This window comes from Amblyomma mixtum, chromosome 9 (assembly GCF_055824585.1).
Source record: "Amblyomma mixtum isolate Tamu chromosome 9, ASM5582458v1, whole genome shotgun sequence".
NCBI lineage: Eukaryota > Metazoa > Arthropoda > Arachnida > Ixodida > Ixodidae > Amblyomma > Amblyomma mixtum.
Genome location: NC_143020.1, coordinates 41,862,336 through 41,887,810, shown reverse-complemented (window position 1 = coordinate 41,887,810; position 25,475 = coordinate 41,862,336). Strand labels below are relative to the sequence as shown.

General features: G+C 45.5%; 2 protein-coding genes across 2 annotated transcripts in view; both read right to left on the bottom strand.

The window, feature by feature from the left end:
* Positions 1-16,737, bottom strand: part of LOC149328848 (uncharacterized) — a 27,602-nt gene extending 10,865 nt beyond the window's left edge. Inside the window, exons 1-3 of the mRNA XM_089559111.1 lie at positions 16,642-16,737; positions 12,094-12,191; positions 7,662-7,847 (exon numbers count right to left, since the gene is read on the bottom strand). Coding sequence (XP_089415237.1) covers positions 7,662-7,847; positions 12,094-12,191; positions 16,642-16,737 — 380 coding nt within the window. The remainder of the gene's footprint in view (positions 1-7,661; positions 7,848-12,093; positions 12,192-16,641) is intronic.
* Positions 9,888-10,838, bottom strand: LOC149328849 (uncharacterized). Its single transcript, XM_089561159.1, has 2 exons — positions 10,186-10,838; positions 9,888-9,921 (listed from the first exon to the last, which is right to left on the bottom strand). The coding sequence occupies exons 1-2, from the start codon at positions 10,836-10,838 to the stop codon at positions 9,888-9,890; spliced, it is 687 nt and encodes a 228-aa protein (XP_089417285.1).
* Positions 16,738-25,475: the final 8,738 nt, after the last annotated feature.

The window sequence follows — 25,475 nt, the reverse complement described above, 5'->3', positions numbered from 1 at the left end:
TGGATGGATGGATGGATGGATGGATGGATGGATGGATGGATGGATGGATGGATGGATGGATGGATGGATGGATGGATGGATGGATGGATGGATGGATGGATGGATGGATGGATGGATGGATGGATGGATGGATGGATGGATGGATGGATGGATGGATGGATGGATGGATGGATGGATGGATGGATGGATGGATGGATGGATGGATGGATGGATGGATGGATGGATGGATGGATGGATGGATGGATGGATGGATGGATGGATGGATGGATGGATGGATGGATGGATGGATGGATGGATGGATGGATGGATGGATGGATGGATGGATGGATGGATGGATGGATGGATGGATGGATGGATGGATGGATGGATGGATGGATGGATGGATGGATGGATGGATGGATGGATGGATGGATGGATGGATGGATGGATGGATGGATGGATGGATGGATGGATGGATGGATGGATGGATGGATGGATGGATGGATGGATGGATGGATGGATGGATGGATGGATGGATGGATGGATGGATGGATGGATGGATGGATGGATGGATGGATGGATGGATGGATGGATGGATGGATGGATGGATGGATGGATGGATGGATGGATGGATGGATGGATGGATGGATGGATGGATGGATGGATGGATGGATGGATGGATGGATGGATGGATGGATGGATGGATGGATGGATGGATGGGAGCGCCCCCTTTGAAACGGGGTGGTGGCAATTGCCACCATGCTCAGCTTTTCTTTATTTATTTTTTTGTTTACTGTGTTGGCAATTCTCATTAAGATTCTCCATCACCTTTGCCTACGGTTTCCTACAATACTAACCTTATGCCACATCTCTGCTTTTCAGCCACCAATCCTCCAATCGCTTTTTGCTGACTTCCACTGCAGATTTATTTACATGACCATTGTTATCTTTAAACCCTAGGGCCTCAGAAAGAGCGACTGTGCCTGCATCGACATCCGGATGGATACCATCACATTTGTTTATGAGGTGTTCAATTGTTTCCACAGATCTACCACACACTGCACATGTGTCATTTTCTTCGTTAAATTTCTTTTTGTAGCTGCGCGTTCTAAGGCACCCTGGTCTAGCTTCAAAAAGTAGGGCACTGCTTCTTGAGTTATCATAGAAAAATTCTTCCCTGATCTGCCTTTTCCAGAATCGATATAGTTCTACACTATGTTTCTTTTCCATTGAATTCATCCAATTTTTAACTTCCGCGTTTTTAACCTGTCGTTTAATGCTCTTTCTTTCTCCGTCTTCATGACCGTCATACTTACTGGTTAGTTTTCTAGTTCTTTTCCGCCACTGTGAGTCAACGTTCTTTCTGTATAAATATTTAAATACCTTAGCTGCCCATCTGTTATCGTCCAATTTCCTCAGGCGTTCTTCATATAGTATTTCATATAGCTCTTCATATAGTTCATATAGTTCATATAGTTCTTCACATAGCGCACAGTGCCCCTGGTGAGAGGAGCGGGAGTCAGGCCACGGCCGTGGCTATGCGCCGCGCAAGGCGACGGTGTGAGATAGGGCCCCGTTTTTGCACAGATAGTATTACGTCACATAGCGCGCAGCGCCCCTGGTGAGAGGAGCGGGAATCAGGCCGTGGCTATGCGCCGCGCAAGGCGACGGCGTGAGATGGGGCCCCTTTTTAAACAGATGGTATGACGTCACATAGCGCGCAGCGCCCCTGGTGAGAGGAGCGGGTGTCAGGCCAGGGCCGTGGCTATGCGCCGCGCAAGGCAACGGTGTGAGATGGGGCCCCGTTTTTACACAGGTGGTATGACGTCACATAGCGCGCAGCGCCCCTGGTGGGAGAAGCGGGAGTCAGGCCGTGGCTATGCGCCGCTTAAGGCGACGGCGTGAGATGGGGCCCCGCTTTTACACAGATTGTATGACGCCACGCAGCGAGGTCACGCGAAAGGTCAAGCGGGGCTATGCGGCCGCGGCACGGCACGGGCTGAGGTGGTAGCGAAAGTAGTATTGCTTCGCAATAATAATGGCGGCACAATAAAAAATGCCGTCTAGGAAGGTGATCGAGTGCATCAGATCAAGATCCAGAAGCAGGAGCTTCTGGTACTGGCAGAGCTAGCAAACTGCGTCATAGCGCCAGACGTAGTGGTAAAGGCTACGGCAGAAGAAACCCCGCGGACAGCTGTGGTGCCTGCGTTAGTTTCCTAGCTTACCCGCAGTGAGAGTCTCATTGCTCTCTGCAAGGATATTAGAGTGCGGTTATTGGTAAACGACGGGGAAGGTTTGAGACCCATCTCACCCCGAATTGTAGTTGAAAATTCTCTTTATAAAGGACGAGTGCGTCTTCAACTTAAATGTCGTTAGTCGAGCAGCATGTTCCAAGCACGTACAAAAGACCCATGACGATTTTTGGCGTTGCTGGTGTCTATAGGGAGTATTTGTTAGCTATTGCGATGATGCCAAGCGGGCGACAGCTCCGAAGATTCAACTTCGGGCCATGGCATCGACATTCAGCACCTCCACAAAAATATATTAAGTGGAGGCACGCTTCAGAAATGGTGCTGCCGTAGTCGGAAAACAAAAATCTAGGCATGATGGCAGATCACATGCGCGTACGCTCAACGTCGTCATCGTCCAGAGCTCCATTGTCACTTCAACCTGCGGTCAGTGTTCTCACGCAGCTGTATGTGCCAAGTGAGGCCCTCCGGTATCTCATGTTTTGTGCTGAGCTCCGTTCCCCCTTTGTACTGTTACTGGTGCTCATCAAGCAGTGTTCCAGGTTACTCCACTGCTCTAGGAAAGCAGTATTTTTGTTCAAACATTTATAAATATAGGAGACTCAATGTACATCACAATAGCACCTAGAACGGACATCAGCGCGTTGGCCTGGAGCTTAAAGCAGAATATAGTCCAACATTCAAGCGCTTAGTACCAATGGTACTCTTATAACGCACCATGTGTACAGCAGTCTGCGAGATCCACTCAGAAACTCTTTATCAACTTTACTTCATCTGCAACACACCGCTACATCACACTAGACAAGCCTGCCCATGTCTGTGCGTCAACGACGGCTTATGTCTAGAAGTATGTGTGTCCCATGTGCAACAAAAGCCTGGCGATGTGGACGCAATGGCTGCTATGAATCAACCGACAACACCTACTTCCTACTGGAGAACGCTTCCAGCTCTTTGCAAGCCCTACCTGAAGAAACGGCCGTGCGCTTCCTAAGGGGATACTCCAAGCCTTCGTCCCCCAACGAACTAACTAAAATTTTTGACACACTGCCCTATGCTGGAATTAAGTGTCCCATTATGCACCCATTGAGCCCCAATGATTACCTTAATGCGTAAAATTTCGTTGCTCTCCTCCTAGTTCTCAGTGATTTAACTTCGTTAAATTACGCCATCTCTAAAATGCTTAAGAATGCATCATTCTTGGCAGCTGTACCTGACTGACGATATTGAACTCCTGTATTCCTATAAATTGTGACACAAGAATATGTTTAAACTACTTCATCCTGTATATGAGTTAGTTCTTCTACTAATTACGCCGTCACATTATGTGCTTTTTGACGGCCGATATCTCCTCGCGCATTGTTTCGGGGTCAACGGTGCATGAGAACCTTATTGGATCAAACGTTGCCGCGTTATCAAAAGCAGCCTTACCCCATGCTCTAATTATCAGTAAATTTCGCGACGGTAGCAAGGTCTGATATCCGCCTCACCGCTTCACCCGGAGCCGCTGGGGAGTAAAAGCCATTGGTAATGTGTGTGTGTGTATATGCTTTCGAGGTCGTGGCGTAGTGTCGGGCAGCAAAACAAAATTCGCTTCCCACTACAAGGGCGCATTGCTATGTATTTAGTTATTTTTTTTTATTTACTGATGCCAGGCAGCGGCCTACTCTTTCAAGCCAGATTAAGCTGTCTTAAAGCGCTAAGCTAGATAAATAAATTGCACCGAGAATACTACACGCGCAGTGAGTAGTCAATCTTTAGAAACAATTCAGTATCTTACAATAGAATGTGGCGGTACCCAACCGCATGTCGATGCAGTCAGTTACTCTCTACGAGGCATGGCATAGAGTTTTTATTTTATAATGGCAATGTGAATGAATCTCCTGTACAAGTTAGAAAAGTTATTAAAAACTGGTGGCTCAAAAGCAAGGAAGTGACAGGATAACGAGTTGTTTAAGAGAAAATGGTGAGGCTGCAGAAAGGTTTATTACATCATTAATACCGTTCAAGAAATACAAAGAAAAATAAGCAAGCATAGTGGCAATTACCACTATCCTGTTTCAAAGGGGGTGCTCCTTCTTCAACCTTAATATCCTCTATCCATCTTTCCATATACTGATCATTGCTAATTGGTTTGAACGGAGAATAGCATAGAATCGATGTTAATGAGATATCCGGCGTTTGAATATAAAACATGATAAGGTAGATTTGGGATATTCCTCATAGTTTCTATTGAGCTAGCGTAAGCGTGTCTCTTTTTGTGCTCAAAATCTTACAGAGTGAAAAAGGCGTGTAGTGTGCGTATCTATCATTAAATCGCTATATAGACTCCGAATAGAGCGATTCACAGGTTGCCAGCGGGAGAGGTTGTCGGAGAAGTAGAAGCAGCCGTTCGATGCGCACACGTGGTTCGCACTTTCACGCAGGACAAATTTCAAGAAAACAAAGTCGACCTACAACCTGAATAACACATCATTAAATGTAATTTTTGTAGACGGGTGCAATAATCTCAATGAGCCTTTGTGCACCCCGTCGGCAACTAAAATCCAAAATTCAACACAAAGCTTTAGAATATGCTCTGCATATTCTGCTTACATATCATGTCATAGCCGTAGGCTACTTGGTGAAATTCCGTCCTATTGAAGAACGACTGAAAGAAACAAGAAAAGTCCGATTAACTCCTGCCTTCGCAACATTACAATATTTCGAAACCAAAATGCAACACACTGTCTACTGTTCTGAAACTGAGACGTCTAGGTGCACATGCCTGTTCAGAACTTGGCTCCAGCCATGCCTGATGCATTTCAGAAGGTCATGAGGCAGCGAGTCTGTTCAGGCAGAGGGAAACCTATGCTCTGCTTAGAGGTGGTAATATTTAGGTTGAAAACAGCGCGGACGCTTGGTAGGGGCATAGCTAATCCGCTCATTTTTTAAAATATGTCTTCATTGCCTAATGTCTACGTTCACGATCTGTTGCCTGAACAGTAAACCTGTGACGTTAGCCTACAATATTCTCATGCCGTGAAATCATCGTGCTCGAAATGTCACCGTTCTCAATTTATTTCCGTCTTGCGTCTCAATGGAGTGCGGGTTCGATCCCGGCCGCGGCTGCTGAGTTTCGATGGAGGCAAAATTATAGAGGCCCGTGTGCTGTGCACTATCAGTGTACGTTAAAGAACCCCAGGTGGTCGAAATTTCCGGAGCCCTTCACTACGGCGTCCCTCAAAGCCTGAGCTGCTTTAGGACGTTAAACCCCAATAAACCAAACTAAAGCATATCTTATTCAGAGCAGTGCAATCTTTCCAAGCTGGAAATGAAACTTACGCCCGAAACCTAACTTTGCTCAATTTTTAGTTTTTCTGAGAACACTTCGGTTTCTAATACTCGCGTCAGTTCTTAACGCCCACACCTTTTAACAAGTCGATGTTGTAGTTGAGAAGAAGGGATCGGATGTTATCAGAACACGGTGGCTTGCATCTTTTCATTCTGCTTATGGTATTCCACAGCTCCGCTCCTGTTTACTGTGAAGGGTGCGGTGTTTGTGCTCATGATCAGGTCGGCTGGTATTCGAAATAGTCTGTATCTCGAGCACAGAGCCTGTTATTTATCGATTGAATGAAGAATTCAATTTTATCACATAAAAATGGGATTTCCTCGCTCTGAAAATTTTTTGCTATCATTTCTTTCATTGTAGGCTGCCTTACTCGCCCCATTAAGTTGGTTGCTGATTTCCTCGTCTTCATACTGGTGTGGCACCACAGGGACAGGGACAGAGACAGAATGACAACAACACAAGTGCTCACTAACAACTGACAAAGTTTATTAAAAGCACAAAAAATATATAGACGAAACCTATGGTTACATGCGCAGTCATAACATGGTTACAAGGGTTACAAGCAAGAACACGCGTTAAATCACAACGAATCTATCTGTTATCATGGTTTAGTGTTCTTTGAAGATAATCAACCTCGGCGTCAAGCAGTAGCAAGGATGGCAAACTCACGCATACATCTGCCGACTTTTTTATGCGGAAGGCCTCCATAATCTCCCGGGAAGTCTTGTCTTTGTGCTTCCAGAGAACGCGCGTTTCCTTGAACAATGGGGCACACTTGTGGCTTTTTACGCGCGTTTGTGGCGCGTTCTCTGGAAGCACAAAGATAAGACTTCCCGGGAGATTATGGAGGCCTTCCGCATAAAAAAGTCGGCAGATGTATGCGTGAGTTTGCCATCCTTGCTACTGCTTGACGCTGAGGTTGATTATCTTCAAAGAACACTAAACCATGATAACAGATAGATTCGTTGTGATTTAACGCGTGTTCTTGCTTGTAACCCTTGTAACCATGTTATGACTGTGCATGTAACCATAGGTTTCGTCTATATATTTTTCGTGCTTTTAATAAACTTTGTCAGTTGTTAGTGAGCACTTGTGTTGTTGTCATTCTGTCTCTGTCCCTGTCCCTGTGGTGCCACACCAGTATGAATTCGTACCAACTCGCCCAATTTTCAACCCTTTTGAACTTTTTTCCCCTTCTTTCTTCGATCATTCTTGTTCAGTGCAAACTGCCGCGACTTCTATGTAACCACATACTATGATCGCTACCGCAGAGAACAAGACACATTTGTTTGAGGCGTGACAGCAGCGCCGACAGCCGTAACCGGCTTTCCGCGCCAATGATGCTCTTAGGCTGTCGCATAAAATATTTCACACCCAGCAGCGTATTCTGTAGTCAGTAATGAGGTCATCATTAGCACGCATTGTTCGGCCGAAGGGAGAAGGCCAGTATAGACATCGGCCTTAAAGCACTGGCGGTTTTTGAGATCATTTATGTTATCTTAAGCGATGGCGTATACAGCTCGCTCGGTCGAAAACCCGCCGGCGTAGAAGTAGTAGTAGTCGGCACCGCGTGTCGGAAATAATCGGGTGCTGCGTAAAAAAAAATTGTGTCAAGCTAACTTTTGCATCTAGAGATTTATAAATAATTGGTGTGTGATAGGTGATGATGAGTTAATGAAGTATTGTAATCGTTTGATTAATAAGCTTATTAAATAAATCAAATAATGAAAATTCGAAAAGGAAGTACAAATGTGTCAAAATGCTCAGAATGAAAAGCCTACACGTCATGGTGCTAATTAAGAAAATTTAGTGCGCAACTGACCCAATAATTAATTGAAACAATTGGCGAACAGCTGATTATCGGTTCCAAGGTGGCAAACTGCTCAGAACGGAAAGCCAATGGTTTCTGATGCTAAGTATCGGTGTACATTGTCGTCCTAACAAAAGGATCTTGTGAAAAAAATTCTAAACATTCGCATCATCATTATATGATGCACCAAATGGCGCACTTAATCGTGTCAACTCGAAAGCGCAGCATAGGAGGAGAATGACGCGGCACTTTTAGAAATGTAGAACTCAAGTAACATACCTTCATTTTGTACCTTTCCCAGAGTGAGACGGCTAGCGAAAAGTGGTCGTTTACCTTCACATAGAATTTACTCTTGATTGTTGTCGAATTCTGATTTTTTCCTACTGTCGGGGAGTCCACGTTGCCTCCGAAACCGGTACGTACTCTCGCCGACGACCGGAAAGTGTTGTTGTACTCCAGCTTCACTTCCGTCCAGCCACTGAAAGCAGTGAAGGAAAGAGAAGTTGTTTCATATTTCTGCGCAGCAGATTGAGTGAGCTGTTACGTAAAGAGAGGCGTCCAAGTATTATGCGGTTCACCCAAAAGATTCATTTCAAGGAGCAAAATGTCATCTCTTAGCTAATCATCATACAGGCGGTAAATAAAGCCTGTCTAATGATATGTAGGTGCAAAGTGCCTGGTGTTGCACTTTTAAACGAACTGAGCGCCGGATCCCAGCCAGAAAAAAATCGCAAGAGTGTGATTCTAATTACAACTTTACAGCGCCTATCGCAAAGCCGCAATGACTGCTGCGGCAATGCTTTCCGTTTCGAGTCCAATCATAAACGTATAAGAAAGGAATAAAAACTCAGTTTGGCAATTCATGCAAAGAACGCTGTTCCTTCGAAGCCCACTCAGTCTACTTTCTGCAGCGGCGCATTCCCCTCCCTGGAGGTGCAACCTGTATGCGCGCGTCGTTTCTAGCGAGTGATTCCGCTGTCACAAGATTCCGCTGTTTAACGCACTGGTGTTGAACCCCAGCTGCATACTCCACTTTTGCTCCCTGGCGAAAGGAACCAAGAACTATTCGAAACTCTGAATTATCACAACAATTCGCTGAGCTTGAACAGCATTTTCTTTGTTGTTCCTTTAATAAAACATCTGGAAAAAAACAAATTGAGGATTTTTCTTCTCTTAATCCGTTCATGCGACCGTTCGAAAACTAAAAAAATCGCTTTCCTCCTTACGAAAGCGGAATACTGCCGAATGATTCAGGCGAGGGCAACAGTCCGGCTCATAGCCTTGCATTTAAAGCCCCTCGATACTTGTACCTAGGTGTCGGCATAATGAATCTCACTTCGATCAAGCGTTGTCACGCAAAGTGGAGGCCACCGCATTAAGAATGCTTCACTTTCATACTATTGGAGCATCCTTCCTTGAGCAAAGGAGAATTTGGATAGCCTCTCTGTCCCATGTCACGAGTGGTGTCTGGCGGCAAACGGGATTCAGCAAAATTGACAACGGCTCCTATACGTGGCTAACTGGCCATTACAGCTTGAGTTAGTGCTGGCGTGGTCAGCAGAGAATATAAACAATAAATCGCTGCAAAACATCACACACCATTAGAGACGAACAAGCTTTTTACGTATAGTCGGGCTGGAATGTAAGGAGAACCCTCATGTGCTGTCCTCTCCTAGTTTCACTGCGAGATGTAACTTTACAGCTCGATAATAAATATGCACTTCGGTAGACACATTACCCAGAAACAAGAGTTACGTTATTTTGGTACTGCAGCTGAAAGTTCATATTGAAAAAAAAAATTGTGTTCACAGGCCCTGTTCGCATTTCATTCCACACTGACCGTGCATAGAGGTAGCAAAGGTGTTGGGATTGGAATATTAATCGTCCAAACAGAGCACATGGGTTTTCAAAACCCCGTTCTGGAGCTTCCTGGTTTAATGCAAAATGTCTGGCGGTCTTTGATATGCAGTTCTTTAGGACAGTAGACACGGTTTTCTTCGTTTAGACTCAACCAAGGTGCGGCAGTCCGGCTCAGTTGGCGTCGCCCTAAGCCGCCAAATACCACAGACCACTACGACAGTGCGGTGGTTATAATACCACTTGAGGTAGTTCACGTCGCCCTAGTGCGAACGATGCATGGTGCACATTGCCTTGCTTTATTTCCTGACAGCAGTCGGTAATTTTCGGGAGCGAGTACTAAGTTTTTCAAATGCTCTGCGTCTTTTTCATAAACATCGTAAGGCATCGAGCCAGTTCATTTTATATTGAGTACGAAGGAACACTGCGTTCTCAATACAGCAAAAAATGTTTTTGGGAGTACAAAATACGCTTATCTTTGCCATAAGGCAGAAGTGCGTGTGAATAGGTCGCATTTGTGGCGCTGAATGCAATGAAAAATGGTGTAAACACCGTAGCAGACTCTCAAAAGAAAATCGTTTAGTAGCCGTGCAACGAAGGCGCGATGGATAATAAATGGCTCTATGCGTGCTGGCGGACATTTAAAGTGAAGGAGCGGCATTTATGCTTGGACATTCTCCAGTATATAAATACATCTGCGGAAAAACAAAAAAGCGCAGCTGTCTGGACTCTGCTAGCTTCTGAAAAAACAGCTTGCTATGTCATGAAAGACATGAGAGCGCAAAATGGGGACACAGACGAGGAAGGGAACAGGGCTAGCGCTGCTACCGGACGGCATTACAACAAAACCGCCTTCTTTGTCTGCCTGCACGAGCTGCAGATGTTTCGCTCTAAAAAACGAAACGACCTTCGCCGTGGGGTCAGCTCGATGGCTGGGAGGGTTTGGATCCCTGACTGACCTGGTGAGGGTGTCGACGCCGTCCAAGAGGCACCTTTCCTCGTTTTTCTTCGTTCTTTTGTTCGCCAGTCGTCGGTTGAGGGCCAGCCATTCGTGTGGCTTAAGCTTGGCTTGTACGCTGAATTTTGGTCGTTCCTTTAGGACTGCTGCTATTCCTTCCGGGAGTTCGGCTCCTCCCAAGACCATCACATCGTGGCGTCCGGGATTCTTGGTCTCCCCCTTCTTGAGTTGTTCCAAGTGTCTCGTTAGTGTGTTAATAGAGCACTTCCACCAAAACTCTGTTGTCTGGGCCGCGAGCTTCTTGCTTTCTCGATGTCTGATGGCCGCCAGCCACTCTTGGTCTTGGTTGTAGCATGCTGCGCGTAGAAGATCTTGAAGCAGCCTCACTTGGTGCCACAGTTCGGACCGGAGTATCTTGCAGACTCGTTTGGCGTGGCCTACGGTAGGCTTAAAAGGGCCGAAGAGGCCGGTGACTTCACTAGGAACGAGTCCTTTTCGCAGGAGGATGCCAAGTACCCTGGCCCGGCACGTTGAGGTGAAGATGTTTGCGATGAGCAGGGGAACATGGGAAGGCGAGGGTTGAACACAAAACAGAGAGCCCGATGTAGAAGAAATATGGCTAAGAAGTATTTGAAGCTGGGCTTGTTGGTGCATATTCGTGAAAGACATGAGAGCGCAAAACGGGGACTCGGACGAGGAAGGGAACAGGACGAGCCCTGCCACCGGACGGCATTACAACAAAACCGCCTTCTTTTTCTGCCTGCACGAGCTTTGCGATGTCCAGGGGAACATGGGAAGGCGAGGGTTGAACACAAAACAGAGAGCCCGATGTAGAAGAAATATGGCTAAGAAGTACTTGAAGCTGGGCTTGTTGGTGCATATTCGTGAAAGACATGAGAGCGCAAAACGGGGACACGGACGAGGAAGGGAACAGGACGAGCCCTGCCACCGGACGGCATTACAACAAAACCGCCTTCTTTGTCTGCCTGCACGAGCTGACCCCACGGCGAAGGTCGTTTCGTTTTTTAGAGCGAAAGATCTGCAGCTCGTGCAGGCAGACAAAGAACGCGGTTTTGTTGTAATGCCGTCCGGTGGCAGCGCTCGTCCTGTTCCCTTCCTCGCCCGTGTCCCCGTTTTGCGCTCTCATGTCTTTCACGAATATGCACCAACAAGCCCAGCTTCAAGTACTTCTTTGCTATGTCAAGTAGACCATGATATGAAACTTAATGGTAGCAACTTATGTAGGGCAATGAGCAAGCTCAGAATTATGAAATCGCTAAATTCAGGAACTTAAGACACTGAATTTACATACATTTCGCTATAATATCTCTCCTCGGTAGGAAAAGCACTTAATGCTACCACTCTCTGTTGTTTTTGCATAGGCGCCTTAAGTAGGCGAAATAAATCTATTATCGCATGGATCGAAATTATCCGCCCCCATCCCTTTCCTTTCGCGCTCAGTGTCTTCATGATCGCCTGAAAACATCATACAGCGAAGGAGGCACGCTGCATCACCAGGCAGGAATACTTCTGAAGCGTTACCAACGTATGTGTGCCCAAGTGCGAGCTACAACTTGCATTGAAAACAGAAAGATAACAGGGAATGAGCTGGAAGTTTTATCATGGGAAGTAGCGGGGCCAGTTGGTTCATTTTTCTACTTAAAACAGTGCGCAGGGACAGCACAAATTCGAGAAGCACGAAGACACAGCACAGTTCTGTGTCTGTGTGTTTCTCGACTTTGTCCTGTCCCTGCGCACTGTATTAAGTGGAAGTTTTAGTTGGCCAGCCACAAAAGAGCACCAGTGTTTTTCCTATTTAATATTTAATTTAGGAGACGCGACAGCATCACCTCTGTGTATGTCTACTCTTTAGAACCCCTGTTGGTACCCAAATGAGTTATTGACTTACTCGAGTGAGACGCAGGTTACAAAGGCACGAAAAGTGAGGCCTTCTTTCCTCGGTGCCGGCTGTTGAAGTTCCACCTGTTCAGGGCACTTCAATTGGCCCTGTAATTGAGAGCAATGGTCGTTATGCATTCGGTACTGTTTCACTATATGTGCCGCTCTTCCGGCTAAATTACCTGTAAAGCATGATTACCGGACCAGGCGGCCAGCACACCGAACTAAGACAATACCAGCAGGCCTTAATAGGCGATCAACAGAGAAATTACGACAACGGCTCCTTAATAGTTATATGCGAGACGTAAAAAACATAGAAAAGAGGGCAAACCTTCAAATATACATGATACAGTAAGCTCTACTTTCCTACTGAAACAAAATGGTTACCTTAGAATGTGTCAGCAAATGGAATCATGCACATTCTGGGGGTCTTTACAGGTTTAACTTTGCACATTCTGATGGGCTTTACAGGAATGACATCCCAAAGCGACCGCGACTATGAGCGACACCATATTGGTGGGCTCCAGATAACTTCGACCATTTGGGGTTCTTTAATGGGCACTGCATCGCACTCTCTACGAAAGTGTCAGGTTCCACCCCGTCCGCGGCGGTCGCATTTCGATGGAGGCGTAGTGATAGCGGTCTGTGTACTGTGCAATGTAAGCGAACTTTACAAAACCACACCTGGTGGAGATTATTCTGAGCACTCCACTACGATGTCTCTGATAAGCTGGCTCCCTTTGAGACGTTGATGCTATAGAGCCAATCCAAATGTGCCATAATCCTAATTGAAGAACATTCAAGCCTATACACAATTTTCAGCCGGGTTGATGCCGATAACCCATCCAGAACGTTAATATTCTCTCCTCCGCATAGAGGTACTAAAGCAGCGATGATAGAATTCTATCCAACATATCTAGGCCTCCAGTGCAGCATCACTGTTAACATTTCAGCATCTTAGGCTATTTCGAATTTTCGGCCGATACGCAAAAGAAACATTGACCCAAAACTAGAGAAAAGCCTTCAAAATAAGTCGAACGTTCCTCGAACAGATGCATTGGTAACAGTGGCAACAGGAAAGCGCCGAAGGAAGGCGACACAACTGACACTGGTGCTCACTCTTCATTCCTGTGTTGTCTCTTGCCGCTGGTATAATGTTTCATCATATTTGTGACACCGTAACCCTATCGGCCGACGCTTCCTTTGCGCCTCCATGACAGCAGGGTGTAACTCTCCCATTTCGAGAGAAATTGTAGCCACTACCTTGTGTTTCAAGAAGATCTTGGCATCCAAATCGGGAACTTATGCCGCTTTATTCAGGTTTTAAGCAGCAGCGGCTAGTTTGTGAAACAAAAGGGAGGCAAGCTGTCAAATCAGGTGCCTGGATTAGCTTAAAGTGGCAAGTACTTGGTTCTTCTCTAGCTATGGCTTGCCACTGGTTTCTTTCATTATATTTCGCTGTTGCTGTATCTTTCTGCTGCTGCGTTGGCTGAGGAAGGCTGATCGGTGGTTTGGTGGTGCTCTGGAGAGTTAAGTCTTCACTCTCTGGAAACTAACACAGTAAATGCCTGCATTCTCAGTAGTACCCCTATCGAAAACTAATAAGCTGTGAGTACATGGCGGGATATTTATATGGTGTTTAGACACAATTTGTACTCATGAATGCACTATAAATACGCAAGAAATAGGTTCCTGAAATTTCATCCCTGGTGTTCAAAATACGTTCTTCAAGTTTTCAACCACACCTAAGGCTGATTTCGAGAACGGTATATATAGGTAAAAATATATATCTGCAGCTTTAGCATCTTGTCAATTTATCTGAAGTTTACTTCCTTAAATACGAAATTAATTCGTCTAACGCAGTTTAATTCCAGCAAACGGGCAGACCGTTTAAAGATATTTGGAGCGCACTTCAAGCTGCCGTAAAACAATCTAGTGCTATAGATATGGTATATAGATACGTATATAGATATGGTATTTGCATGTTGGCAATGTATTTAAAGTGTACTTTTGCGAATGCGAAACAAAATCGTCTAAAGTGTAGTTGAAATCTAACAAATGGGCAGACCGCCTTAAGATATTTGCACCGCTATTCAAGCTGCCGTAAAAAAATCGATTTCTCTAAATTGCTTTGCGAGAAATCGCGTATGAATGTTGGCAATATATTTAAAATGTGCTTTCGCAAATACGAAATTCATAACATCCATAGTATGCTCCGTGATCTATAAAAAAAAACAGCGAAAACCAAGGCGCATGACAACAAGTAGGCGCGCAAACACACACTCACAAGCATATTTCAATCATACACACAATTATACTTCAATTCAAAGAAATGTACACTCTGGGTTAAGAAATTTACAGCTTATTTCATGCCGCGATGCAACAAGCTAGTGCTCCCAATAATATATTGGGTAAAAGTGAGAACTCTCAGTTTTTGTCGTCCTTTCGTTTATGGCGACATTTAGCAGTGAGACAATCGCCACTTGTTTACATTACGTGTAGGAAACATGATAGCATTAAATCCCAATGGCGCCTTGCGCACCTCGGGGCCCGAACACGCTAGCGAAAAGGACCCCGAATCGCAAGGCCGACCGGCTCCCATAGACGCCCATATATTTTTTTTGGTTCCCAGTTCGACACCTGACCGAATCCTAACGCAAGTTACCATTAGCCGTCCGGTTCCAGATCGCCCTAGATCGCCCCCGCAGTCTTCACGCCAAATACGCCTCACCTGGCCGGATAATGTGCTGTCCCTCAAGGGGTATATATAAGGCAATCGAGCGTCATGTTTGTCGAAGCACTTACTGTTTGCTCACGTCACGTTTTGTCTGCATATGCTATGTGGTGACATCTTTCCCATTCAACTTCAGTCACGTGACCTTACAATGTCATAGACCTCTTGGTTGATGACCACGACGCGTTTTCTCATGGATGGGCTCCTTATGGTTATCGCTTATAGCCGGTTGCGCCGTTAGCACCGGTATCGTACGGTAAAGCCGAATAATAATATGATGCTTTTAAGGCGAAGTGAGAATATTTTCTGTTTATAAAATGTACATTTGTAGTCCATTTTAATGCAATGTATTTAATTTATTTTCTTAATATATTTAAATGCATAATAAATAAACTAAGCTCGCAAAATTTGTATTTTGACGTATTTATAAGAGTGTTCAAAGAATTACTCCTAGCATACGATATAAAACATTCGTATTGGGAATTAAGCATAGGAACCGAAATGTAAAATAATATGAAGTTAATATAATATGCTCGAAATGCATTTTTACCCCCGTCTTTTTCTGGTAAAGGAACACTGGTACTGTAATAAACTGCATATGACGGTATGTGGAATTTACCACCTCTACGTAAAGCCATGGACTGCTACGCGGATGCAGCAGAGGGCTTCGGGCAATATTCCCAACCAGGAGCCCTTTCACGTGCACTGAGGTCTCCCAACAGATCGCCATCTTGCTGTTTGTTGGAGTTTAAACGTGGCCGCCGAGGATGGTATCAAACCCGCGTCCTCGTGCTCCACAGCATAGTGCCCTAACAGTCTTGTACAAATCACGCAAGTTAAGCAGCCCAAAACAATTACTCCGTTACAGCGGTAAGTTACAGCTCCAAAAGTAGCTGATGGATTGCAGAAAACTGCTCGATTTTTATTTCGTTATTTTCCTTCCAACTTTTATTGCTCTAACACTAACTCAGAACGCACTCAACTACTCCGTCTTGCTTGATGTTTTGTTACACGTCGCTAATTTTCAAGTGGAGTTATTTGCGGAAGTTCTCGTAGCTAATTTCATCCACATTTTCTTCTGAAGAGACCACCAGCAACTCTGAACACTCGCAATGCCTGCGCTGAAGGGCAGGACGGTATTATAACGTACAAACACCTTGCGCACAAGCTCGCGGAAGCCCATTGGTTTGATGCTAACGCCTACGTCATGTACGGAGCGCCGGGGTTCGTTATCGATCCGTGCTTCGTGTGCGAGCCACCGAGTTGAATGCTGTGGGATATAAGTTTTGCTGATATCTAAGAGGAGGGCGATGCACGCAGAATGGTCACGAGATATATCTCGGAACAAGAACTGCCCTAGAGGATGGTGGTCACTCGTTAGCGGCCTGGACTTGATCGCGCGTGATGCTTGTCCACAGGCGACCCACTTTATCACAAAGAAAACAGCTCCGTGTTTGCCCTCAGGTACGCATTCTCAACGTTGCACCATTCGTTCTTACCTTCTAGGGGAAAAAATTTAATCAATGCCGGTAATCAATTACAGGAAAAATTATTTTGAATTACCACTGAGGTTAAAAGTTCAAAAAAGTTACCGATTAATAACAAAAATTGCAAGAAAATGCAGCTCATTGAAGGCAGTCAATTATTGGCAACGCGTTAAAGAGGAATCGCGCGAACGGAAGAATAGAAAACGAAACTTTCAAGAAACCATCAACTCCGTTTTTGCTCTGCCTTAAAACACGGCTCAGTTGCCGGGGAGATGTCTCGCGCTGTATGCTTAGAATACGTTTTAGGAGTATATTACCAAAACCTGAATGCACCTACCGTAAAATAATAATGGTGACCGGATCTATTACCGGTTTCGATGCTAAGAGCCAGATGATCCACTGGAACGTTGGAGAAGCGTTGGTAACTCGACATTTTCTCCGGGAGCTTTGTGTGTCCTCGAAGCGCAGGGCAGCAAGCTCTGTCTTCAGCTCTTGTTGACCAAAGGTGTGAGAGGGACGAGGAATATTCTAGAATGTACCCGCCGTTCCGACCAGTTGGTGCACATCTGGCATTTGAATGCGTGATGCCTCGTAGGGCTGTAGCTAGAGAAATTGACAAGTAGAGGCCATATACCATCGATATAACAATGGCGTAGGTGCTGTGGGCCCCGGGAGAGTGCGCCGCAGGAACTGGTACAGAAATAGCAAGTGCAGAGGAAAAATTCGAAACACAATTTCCACAAAACAAGCCAGCCCAGAATAAAGGCGCTGAACTTTACGGCATGGCTTTGCAGGAACATTTCTCGCACTTAACTCTCATCACCACAAATAAGTGCGGTTTCAGTCTGTAGGTGTGCCCGTTTAGCATTCTGCCGCGTGCGTTTATTTGCGCAACAGGCGATATGTGCTTTGAGTTGCCGTTTCAACGCAGTTTCCTTCATACCATCAGTTCCTAATAAACTGCGGTAGTACTCAATATCCATTAGATAAGTTACTTCTATGTTTATGCTTGTCTTCAGTGGCAGCGCACGTAGAAAGAAGGGACGGCATAGGATACGAAAGAAAAGAGCGCTGACTTCCAATCCTTTCTTTCCCTTCTTTCTATGTGCGCTGCCACTTAAGGCATGTTTAACAAACTAGACTAACAAGCATCAATTTATGTTTGCGATGCAGCCGTATCTTTCGATTGTATTTTACAATCATAGCAAACAACATCCACATTTATGTTTCGTTTTGTTGTGGAGCGCTGTTTTGAGTGGCCAGTTTGCGATTATGTGGCATCAATCCCTAATGTAGCGAGATTATTGCACTACACCCAAGCATCCGATCGGTCCTTTTGATTGAAGGCGGCGTTACTTATAAGACCATGCCATCCCCTAGAAATGGAAGCTTACTGGTCAAGTTCATGAGGAACAAACAGTGGGCTGAGTTAAAAACTAATCATTTTCCCCAATCTGCGAATTTCTTAGTAACAAGACCCGACAAGATAGGAGCCTGGCGTGCTGATCCCTAACGCGCTGATTTTACACGCCTTTTAGTCATGCCCCCATCTCACGTTCACATCAGTTAAATATTGCAGCATTCTTCGTGAAGGCTATCCGGCGTCACCAAAACCGCTGTTGATATCTGAAAACGGTGGAGCCGTAAAATGGTGTGTCGAGTACTTGGTCAGCTTCTCTGCTGCCAAAACAAGTGCTGCATCTGGTTGAATGGGACACCACACATTAAATTGATTAGATTACCGATAAGACCTTGAATTACTACCGGATGGAGATAATCGGGAAAAATGTCAAGATCAAATAGTAAAGAAGGCAGGCGGGAACACTTGTTTTTCCGTCACTTCCACTGCATTGAGTTGACGACGACAAAAACTTGGTCCCTTAATTTCTATATCCTAAATTTCGCCCTAAATGCCACTTTTCTTAACTTCTACAACCACTGATAAAGGTTCAAAACCAATTCGTAAGTAGTTGCGCTCGAAACCATCGAATTTGTGGACGAAAATTCGAGTGGTGGCTGCGAGATGTTTTGATCCACGGTGCTCAAAACGAGTAGAGGGCTGTAAGAGTAGGCATTACAAGCTTGCTTCAAAGGTGGGTCTAGGTCGGGGCATGTCATATCCGCTCTTCAGTGCTTAGCTCTTACACTTTCTGGAAAGCTCTGGCGTCTTTATCATCCTCCTAAAGTAGAACGATAAAGCAAGCTGTTGGGCCAGTTGGTGACAATCTCCCATAGTTATAGTGCGAAAGACGGGAAAAGAGAGGGCGACAGAACACAGCGCCGACACGGAAGCCTTTAGGCAAACCTGCGAGTATGTTGTCCCTCATGTGGCCGGTATTTGAAACGACAAGATACAGTTCATGCCTACGCAGCATCTGCCTTCAAAAAACAACTGGTACGTGTCAGCATTCACATCTTGACACGTGCCAGTTGTTTTTAAAGGCCACCGCCAACTCGCAGCTGAAGCCTCTATTGGCAATCCAGCCAGTATAAATCCTCCACTGACAGCCAGAATTGGGAACGAGAAGAGACAGGTCATGCACACAAAATATGCGCCTTCAAAAAACAATTGGCACCTGTCAAAAGTGAATACTGACAAGTGCCAGTTGTTTTCCATGGGTGTTTTCAACACGTTGTTTCCATGTTACCATGTGTGTTTTTCAGATGGTGCAGTCTAGTCATAGAGAAAATGTCCAGGTGTTCAACAGCAAGTACCAGTGCAGTTTGATATCGTAAAGAATGGCTGTCAAATTTTTTTTTCAGTGTTCAATATATGATATCTCAGTCCCTCCAATTACAGAAACAGTTTTCAAGTATGAGTGGGGTGTTCCACAGGTGGAAATTTCTCGAAGACACAAAAATTTCGTTAGTCTGTAACCATATTTTCATGGCAAAATCTGGCTATGTAGAATGTAGGAGAAATTTATGCACTATTTATGCACCGAAATACACAGAGAGGTACGTGAACGGAAGGAATAGCGTGCAAACTGAATCAATATACAACCGTTTCCTCGACACTGAAAACAGAAACTCACGGTAGAAGACAACAAGCAGGAAATGAACAGCCAGAGACACCTCACGCATTAAGCCCAGCAAAAAAAGGTCATCACAAGTGCTAGGAGACACCGTGAGGTTGTGTAAAGCACGGACAAAATTGAAGAGCACGAAAGCAAGAACTAATGGGTATAGTGGTGGTGAGAAACGAGAAAATTGAAACTATCAGTCCCACATAAAATCGATTAACCCAAGACAAATGGCGCTTGCAGGCCGGAAAAGCTGAACACGCCTCAAAGATTCAACAGCGAATTTCACACAAAAAGCTGATAACACTCTGTCAAAGCGCAGGATATAAATTATTGCTTAATAATTGTTTTGGGGCAAAAAAAATTAATTTTATTGCAGAGGAACACATTATACGTGGTCGTCCTGGCGAAGTTTGATAGCCCATAGGGGCAAAAGTCGTAGCAGGACACTGAAAACGATACACGCGGACTTTGCAGCAATGTGCGCTGTGTTTATAGCACTGAAAGGCACATCAATAAACTTGGCGTCCTGCATGTCCAGGCCACACTAACAAAGTGCGCAGAAATACAAAATCAGGGGCCGCGACTATTAGAACTGTTAATCACTGCTTCTGACAATGAATTTAACTCCTCCTTTACAAAACTAACCACATCGATGCATGGTTTATCAGCTTAGTAAAACGGGAGGTAATTTGTATATGCTAACAGCTTCAATGCATTACCCATAATGCGAAAACTACAGATGAGGCTACTCGTTATAACAACACTTTTATGCACAGTGGTTCCACGTGTAATGTGAACAGGAGCGAGCACAGTTAATAAATTGTTTAATAGTAGTCTAAAGGACGACTGGTTTTGAGAGAAAGTCATTTAAAACAAAGCATGACGAAGAGCTTTGTTACTTAAGTGCATCCCACAAGAAGGAATGAAACCAATAATGAATGATATAAAAGTGTAAAAACGGAGTAAATCGCACACTTGATCAAAAGCACTTGCCAACTGAAATTTAAGTTCTCCTAATTGTTCCAGTAATGGAGTGAGCAAAATTACTGGTGTTTGGAAAGTCTCCTTAGACTGAAGCATGAAGTCCGACGAGGATCAATACAGTTAAATCTACATGTACCACGATGGATTCCCACTATTCCGCTGAGGAATACTGAAACACCCACGGATCAATACAATCCAATCTACATGTAGCACGACGGTGTTCCAGTGCTGCAGTGAGCAATACTCGAACACCGTGCCTGCTACATGTACAGTTTACTGTATTGATCGCCAGCATTCGAAACGCCAGCCAATTTCAGAGGACATTAGTGAAAATCTTGTAACGAAAATTTGAAAGCGTGATTGGTCTGCAGCAATGTACACATCGGAGTTTCACCCATCAGCTTTTCGCGTTGGGACAATAAGGCTTTTGGTAAATGATCGTGGCAAAAATCGAACGTAATACCGCTCTCAAAATTTTTAGCAGGACAGGGGATAGAGCAGATTTAAATTCCTTGTAAAATTTCCTCCAGAGCACAAAAAGGTATCGGGTTTTTCAAAAACTAGAATCGATCAATCGCAGTCCCTAAGGCACCCTGGGTTAAAGGACCACAGTTTAGCGCGCACGCGCAAACAGAATGCGGCTTAATGATAGACCTGCAAGATAGTAATCGAGGGCAACTTAACCAGAATTGCGCAGATATATATACGCCTGTGTTTGCTATGTCAAGCAACACTTTTAAATCCGATACAAATGCATTTCTGTGGCTTTTAAGGCAACATCTATTTCTAGCAGTGATTTTCGACGGCGCTAAGACAATCCTTTTCGCTCACATTCGAGCGTCTAGGCACGCATAGATGAAAATGTTCAGTGATGCTCAAACTTCTCAATGGGCATCATGATCAGCCGGAGAAATGAAGAAACACGAAAGTCTCAAAGCACGCTGTTATTTTGGGCACATGCAGATATATATTTGTTAAAAACAGTGGTTGTTTGCAAACGAAACAAAATTATGCTGCTTTCAATGATTACAGAACATTGCTTAGAACATGCTTTTCATTGTAGTTAAGTGAACTGCAAGAATGTTAATCGAAGGCAACAAATAGAGAATTGCACAGATATATACACGCCTGTGTTTGTTATGTATCACAAAGTTTAAACCCGATACAAATGCATTTGTGGAGTTTTAAAGGGGAAATCTATATGAAGGAGTCAGTTTTGACGGTGCCAAGGCCATCATTTTCACTCTCATTCAGGCGTCTAAGCAGCTGCAGATGTAAGTGTTCACTGATGCTTTAACCTCTAGTTGGGCATCACAAACGTGCAAGCAGGAATGAAGGAACAGGTGAGAAAAAAACATGAAACACCCAAAGCGCTCTGTTATTGTGTAAATATTCAGATATATTTTTGTTACCAGCAGTGGTTGTAGAAGGGGAAATAATTACACCGCTTTCCATTATTTCTAGAACATTGCTTAGGATTTATATTTTATTTTGGTTAAGTGAATTTGAAAGGTGTTAATCGAAGGCAACCAATCCAGAATTGCACAGATATATAAACCCCTGTTTTTGCTATCTCAAGCACCACTTTTGAACTCGATACAAATGCAGTTGTGTAGTTTTCACGGCGAAATCTCTTTCTAGGAGTTGTTTTCTAGGGTGCTAAGACAATCCTCTTCACCCTCATTTGGGCATCTAGGTAGCCAGTGATGTAAATGTTCAGTGATGTGCTAACTTCTCGGTGGGCATCACAGTTCCAGCAGAAGGAATGAAGGAAGAGGTGAGAAGGAAACAGGAGAGACCAAAAGCACGTTGTTATATTGGACACATGCAGATATGTTTTTGTTACAAACAGTGGTTACCCAAATGTAACAAAACTACACTGCTTTTCATTATTTTTAAATTTTGCTTATGATATCCTTTTCATTCAAGCCGAGTGAACTGGAAAAATGTTAATCGAAGGCAACAAATCCATAGTTGCACAGATATATAGACACCTGTGTTTGCTATGTCAACCACCACTTTTGAACCCGATACAACTGCATTTGTGTAGCTTCCAAGCCGAAATCTATTTCTATTATTCATTTTCGACAGTGCTAAGGCAATCCTTTTCACTGTCATTCGGGCGTCTAGATAGCCAGATATGTAAATGTTCAGTGATGCTCTAACATATCGATGGCCATTACAATTGTGGCAGGAGGAATGAAACAAGAGGTGTACAAATACAAGAAAGACCCAAAGCACGCTGTTATAGGGGACACATGCCGATACGTATGTCAGTCACAATGTTTGAACCCTGTACAAGTGCATTTGTATGGTTCTTAAGACCAAATCTCTTTCTAGCAGTCATTTGTGATGGTGCCAAAACCATCATTTTCAATCTCATTCAGGTGTCTAGGTAGCCAGAGATGTAAATGTTCAGTGATGCTCTAACTTCTCGGCGGGCATCACAATTTCAGCAGAAGGAATGTAGGCACAGGTCAGAAAGAAATGCGAGAGACCCAAAGCGCGTTGTTATTATGGACACATGCAGGTATGTTTTTGTTACAAACTGTGGTTGCTAAAACGTAACAAAATTACACTGCTTTCCATTATTTTTTAAATTTTGCTTAGGATATGCTTTCTATTCAAGCTAAGTGAACTGTAAAGATGTTGTTGTTGTTGTTGAAAGTTTTTATTGTCCAACAGAGAAGAACCACTCCGCCTGGGCCGCTCTGTCCCCCCCCCCCCTTTACGGGGGAGGGGACTTAGGAGGTGGTGGTGAAAACTTTTTAATAAACAACAGGAGAGTTTGCAGACCAAAAATGGCCCTTTACATAGGTGGAGTCCTTAGTCCAGGACCCCGCTGGACGAGGCCGCTACTCGCGCCCGTTGGACTAGAGCCCTTTGAGACTCCAGCCCCGAGCAGTTGAGCAGGGCTGTCTCCCATGCCTCTCGGGAAGGGGAAGGATTGGGGGGAAGGGAAGGATTCTTTTGACAGGCCTAAACCATGTGGAAGGTATCGGAAACTTCCCCACAGTGAGGGCAGCGCCCATCAATTTTGGGGTCGAAATGTTTTACTATTGCAGGACACAACAGAGTGTTGGTCTGCAAGCGCCTCAGAGTTCGCTCATCAGCTTTACTCAGGCCCTTAGCAGGGACCGGGAAAAGGCGATGGCGTTCGCAGTAGTCGTCCAGAATTTCTCTGAACCGCAGAAGCGGTTGCACAATCTCCGAGCCGGAAGAGCCTGGGTGAGGTGCCCGGTAGGTAAGCGCTCGGGCAGCCGCGTCCGCAGCCTCATTACCTCTAACGCCCTGATGGCCTGGAGTCCAAACTATGCGTTTGGGCGAAGGGTCCGATTCCCTCACTGCGCGCTTTAATATACTGTAGGCTAAAGGTGAAATCTCGCCAGCCAGGTAGTGTTGACAGGCTCGACGCGAATCTGTCACGATTACCCTCGAATTCAAGTCCGAGGCGGCAAGCGCAATGGCTACTTCCTCAGCCTGTGCTGAATTTCGAGCTCGAAAGGAGAGCCCGTTAACGCATTGATCCTGGTGAACTACTGCGGCCGTGTAGAATCCATTGGGCGACGGCCCTGCCACGTCAACGTAGTGTACACCCTGTTTGGATCCGTGTTGGTGTTCGAGGGCCCGAGCGCGCGCCTCTCGTCTGCCTTCGTGTGTATGTGTGTCCATGTTGCGCGGGAGTGGAGGGACCCAGAGCTTGTGACGCCATAGCTCTGGAATCCGACACGTCTCCTCTGGAGTGCACTTGTGTTGGATGTGCAAGCGGTCTAGCAGGCGGCGCCCGGATGCCGTCTGCGAGAGTCGCGTATATTGGTTCACGAGGTGGGCCTCCCGTAACTCCTGGTAGGAGTTGATCACCCCCAACGCCGACAACTTAGCGTTGGAGGTGGCCACTGGGAGGCCCACTGCTCGCTTTGTAGCCTTTCTAACGATGGTGTCGATTCTTATTTCTTGTTGTTTCGTAGTGCGAAGGTAGGGAGTGGAGTAGAGGATCCTGCTGGTCACGAAGGCATGGGCGAGCCGAAGCGCGTCCCTGCCTCGCAACCCGCCACGCTTGTTAGAAACGCGATGGATCATGCGTCCGACCTGTTCGCCTACGCGCTTGAGTTTGGCAATAGTGGATTCCGGGCTGAGCCTGTTATGGATGAACAGACCTAGTATGCGGAGCTCCCCGACCTCTTTGATAGGGCCTCCCGTCAGAGAGATTTGCAAACTCGTGTTGTCTTTAGGATCGGATCTGATGTGCAGAAGTTCCGATTTTGCGGGAGCGCATTGGAGACCACAGCCGATAGCGTAGCTATCGGTTATGGTGGCGGCCCGCTGAAGGCGGTCCTCCATTTCCCCAAGGCTCCCTTCGGTAGTCCAAATTGTTATGTCGTCCGCGTATAGTGCGTGATGAATGCCTTCTACCCGGGCCAATTGGTGGGGAAGCTGCATCATGGCAATGTTGAAAAAAAGTGGCGACAAGACCGCCCCTTGGGGTGTACCCCGTGTACCCATCGTGTATGGTCCGTATTCGTCATCCTCAATCTTGAGGAAGGCCTGACGCTTCGAGAGAAAGTCTCTTACATATGCGAATGCCTTGCGCCCACAATCAGTGGTACTCAAGTTAGCCAAGATGCTGCTATGACGAACGTTGTCAAAGACCCCCTTAAGATCGAGGGCAAGGATGGCCTTGTCGTTGTGGCGCATGGCAGTGGGTCGTATTATGTAGCGGTGTAACTGGAGGAGGACGCCCTGCGCAGACATATGCGGTCGGAACCCGAACATAGTGTCTGCAAAGAGGCCCTTGGTCTCTATGTGTGGAGAGAGGCGATCCCTAACCATCGTCTCCATAAGCTTGCCCACACAAGAGGTTAGTGAGATGGGCCTCAGGTTGTCGGTATTCACTGGCTTGCCTGGCTTAGGGATGAAAGTGACCAAGGAGGTCTTCCATTCGGGAGGGAGTGGACGCCCGTCCCAAATCTGGTTAATGTACACTAGCAGGTGGAGGTAGGCCGAATCTGGGAGGTTGGCCAACAGATTGACTGTTATGCGATCCCGACCCGGAGCCGTACCTCGCCGCATTTTAGCTAAAGCCGCCTTAAGGTCCTGTAACTCAAAAGGGGCATCAATGTCGGGATTCGGCTTTCCCGCGTGCTCGTACTCGGGCCCAACA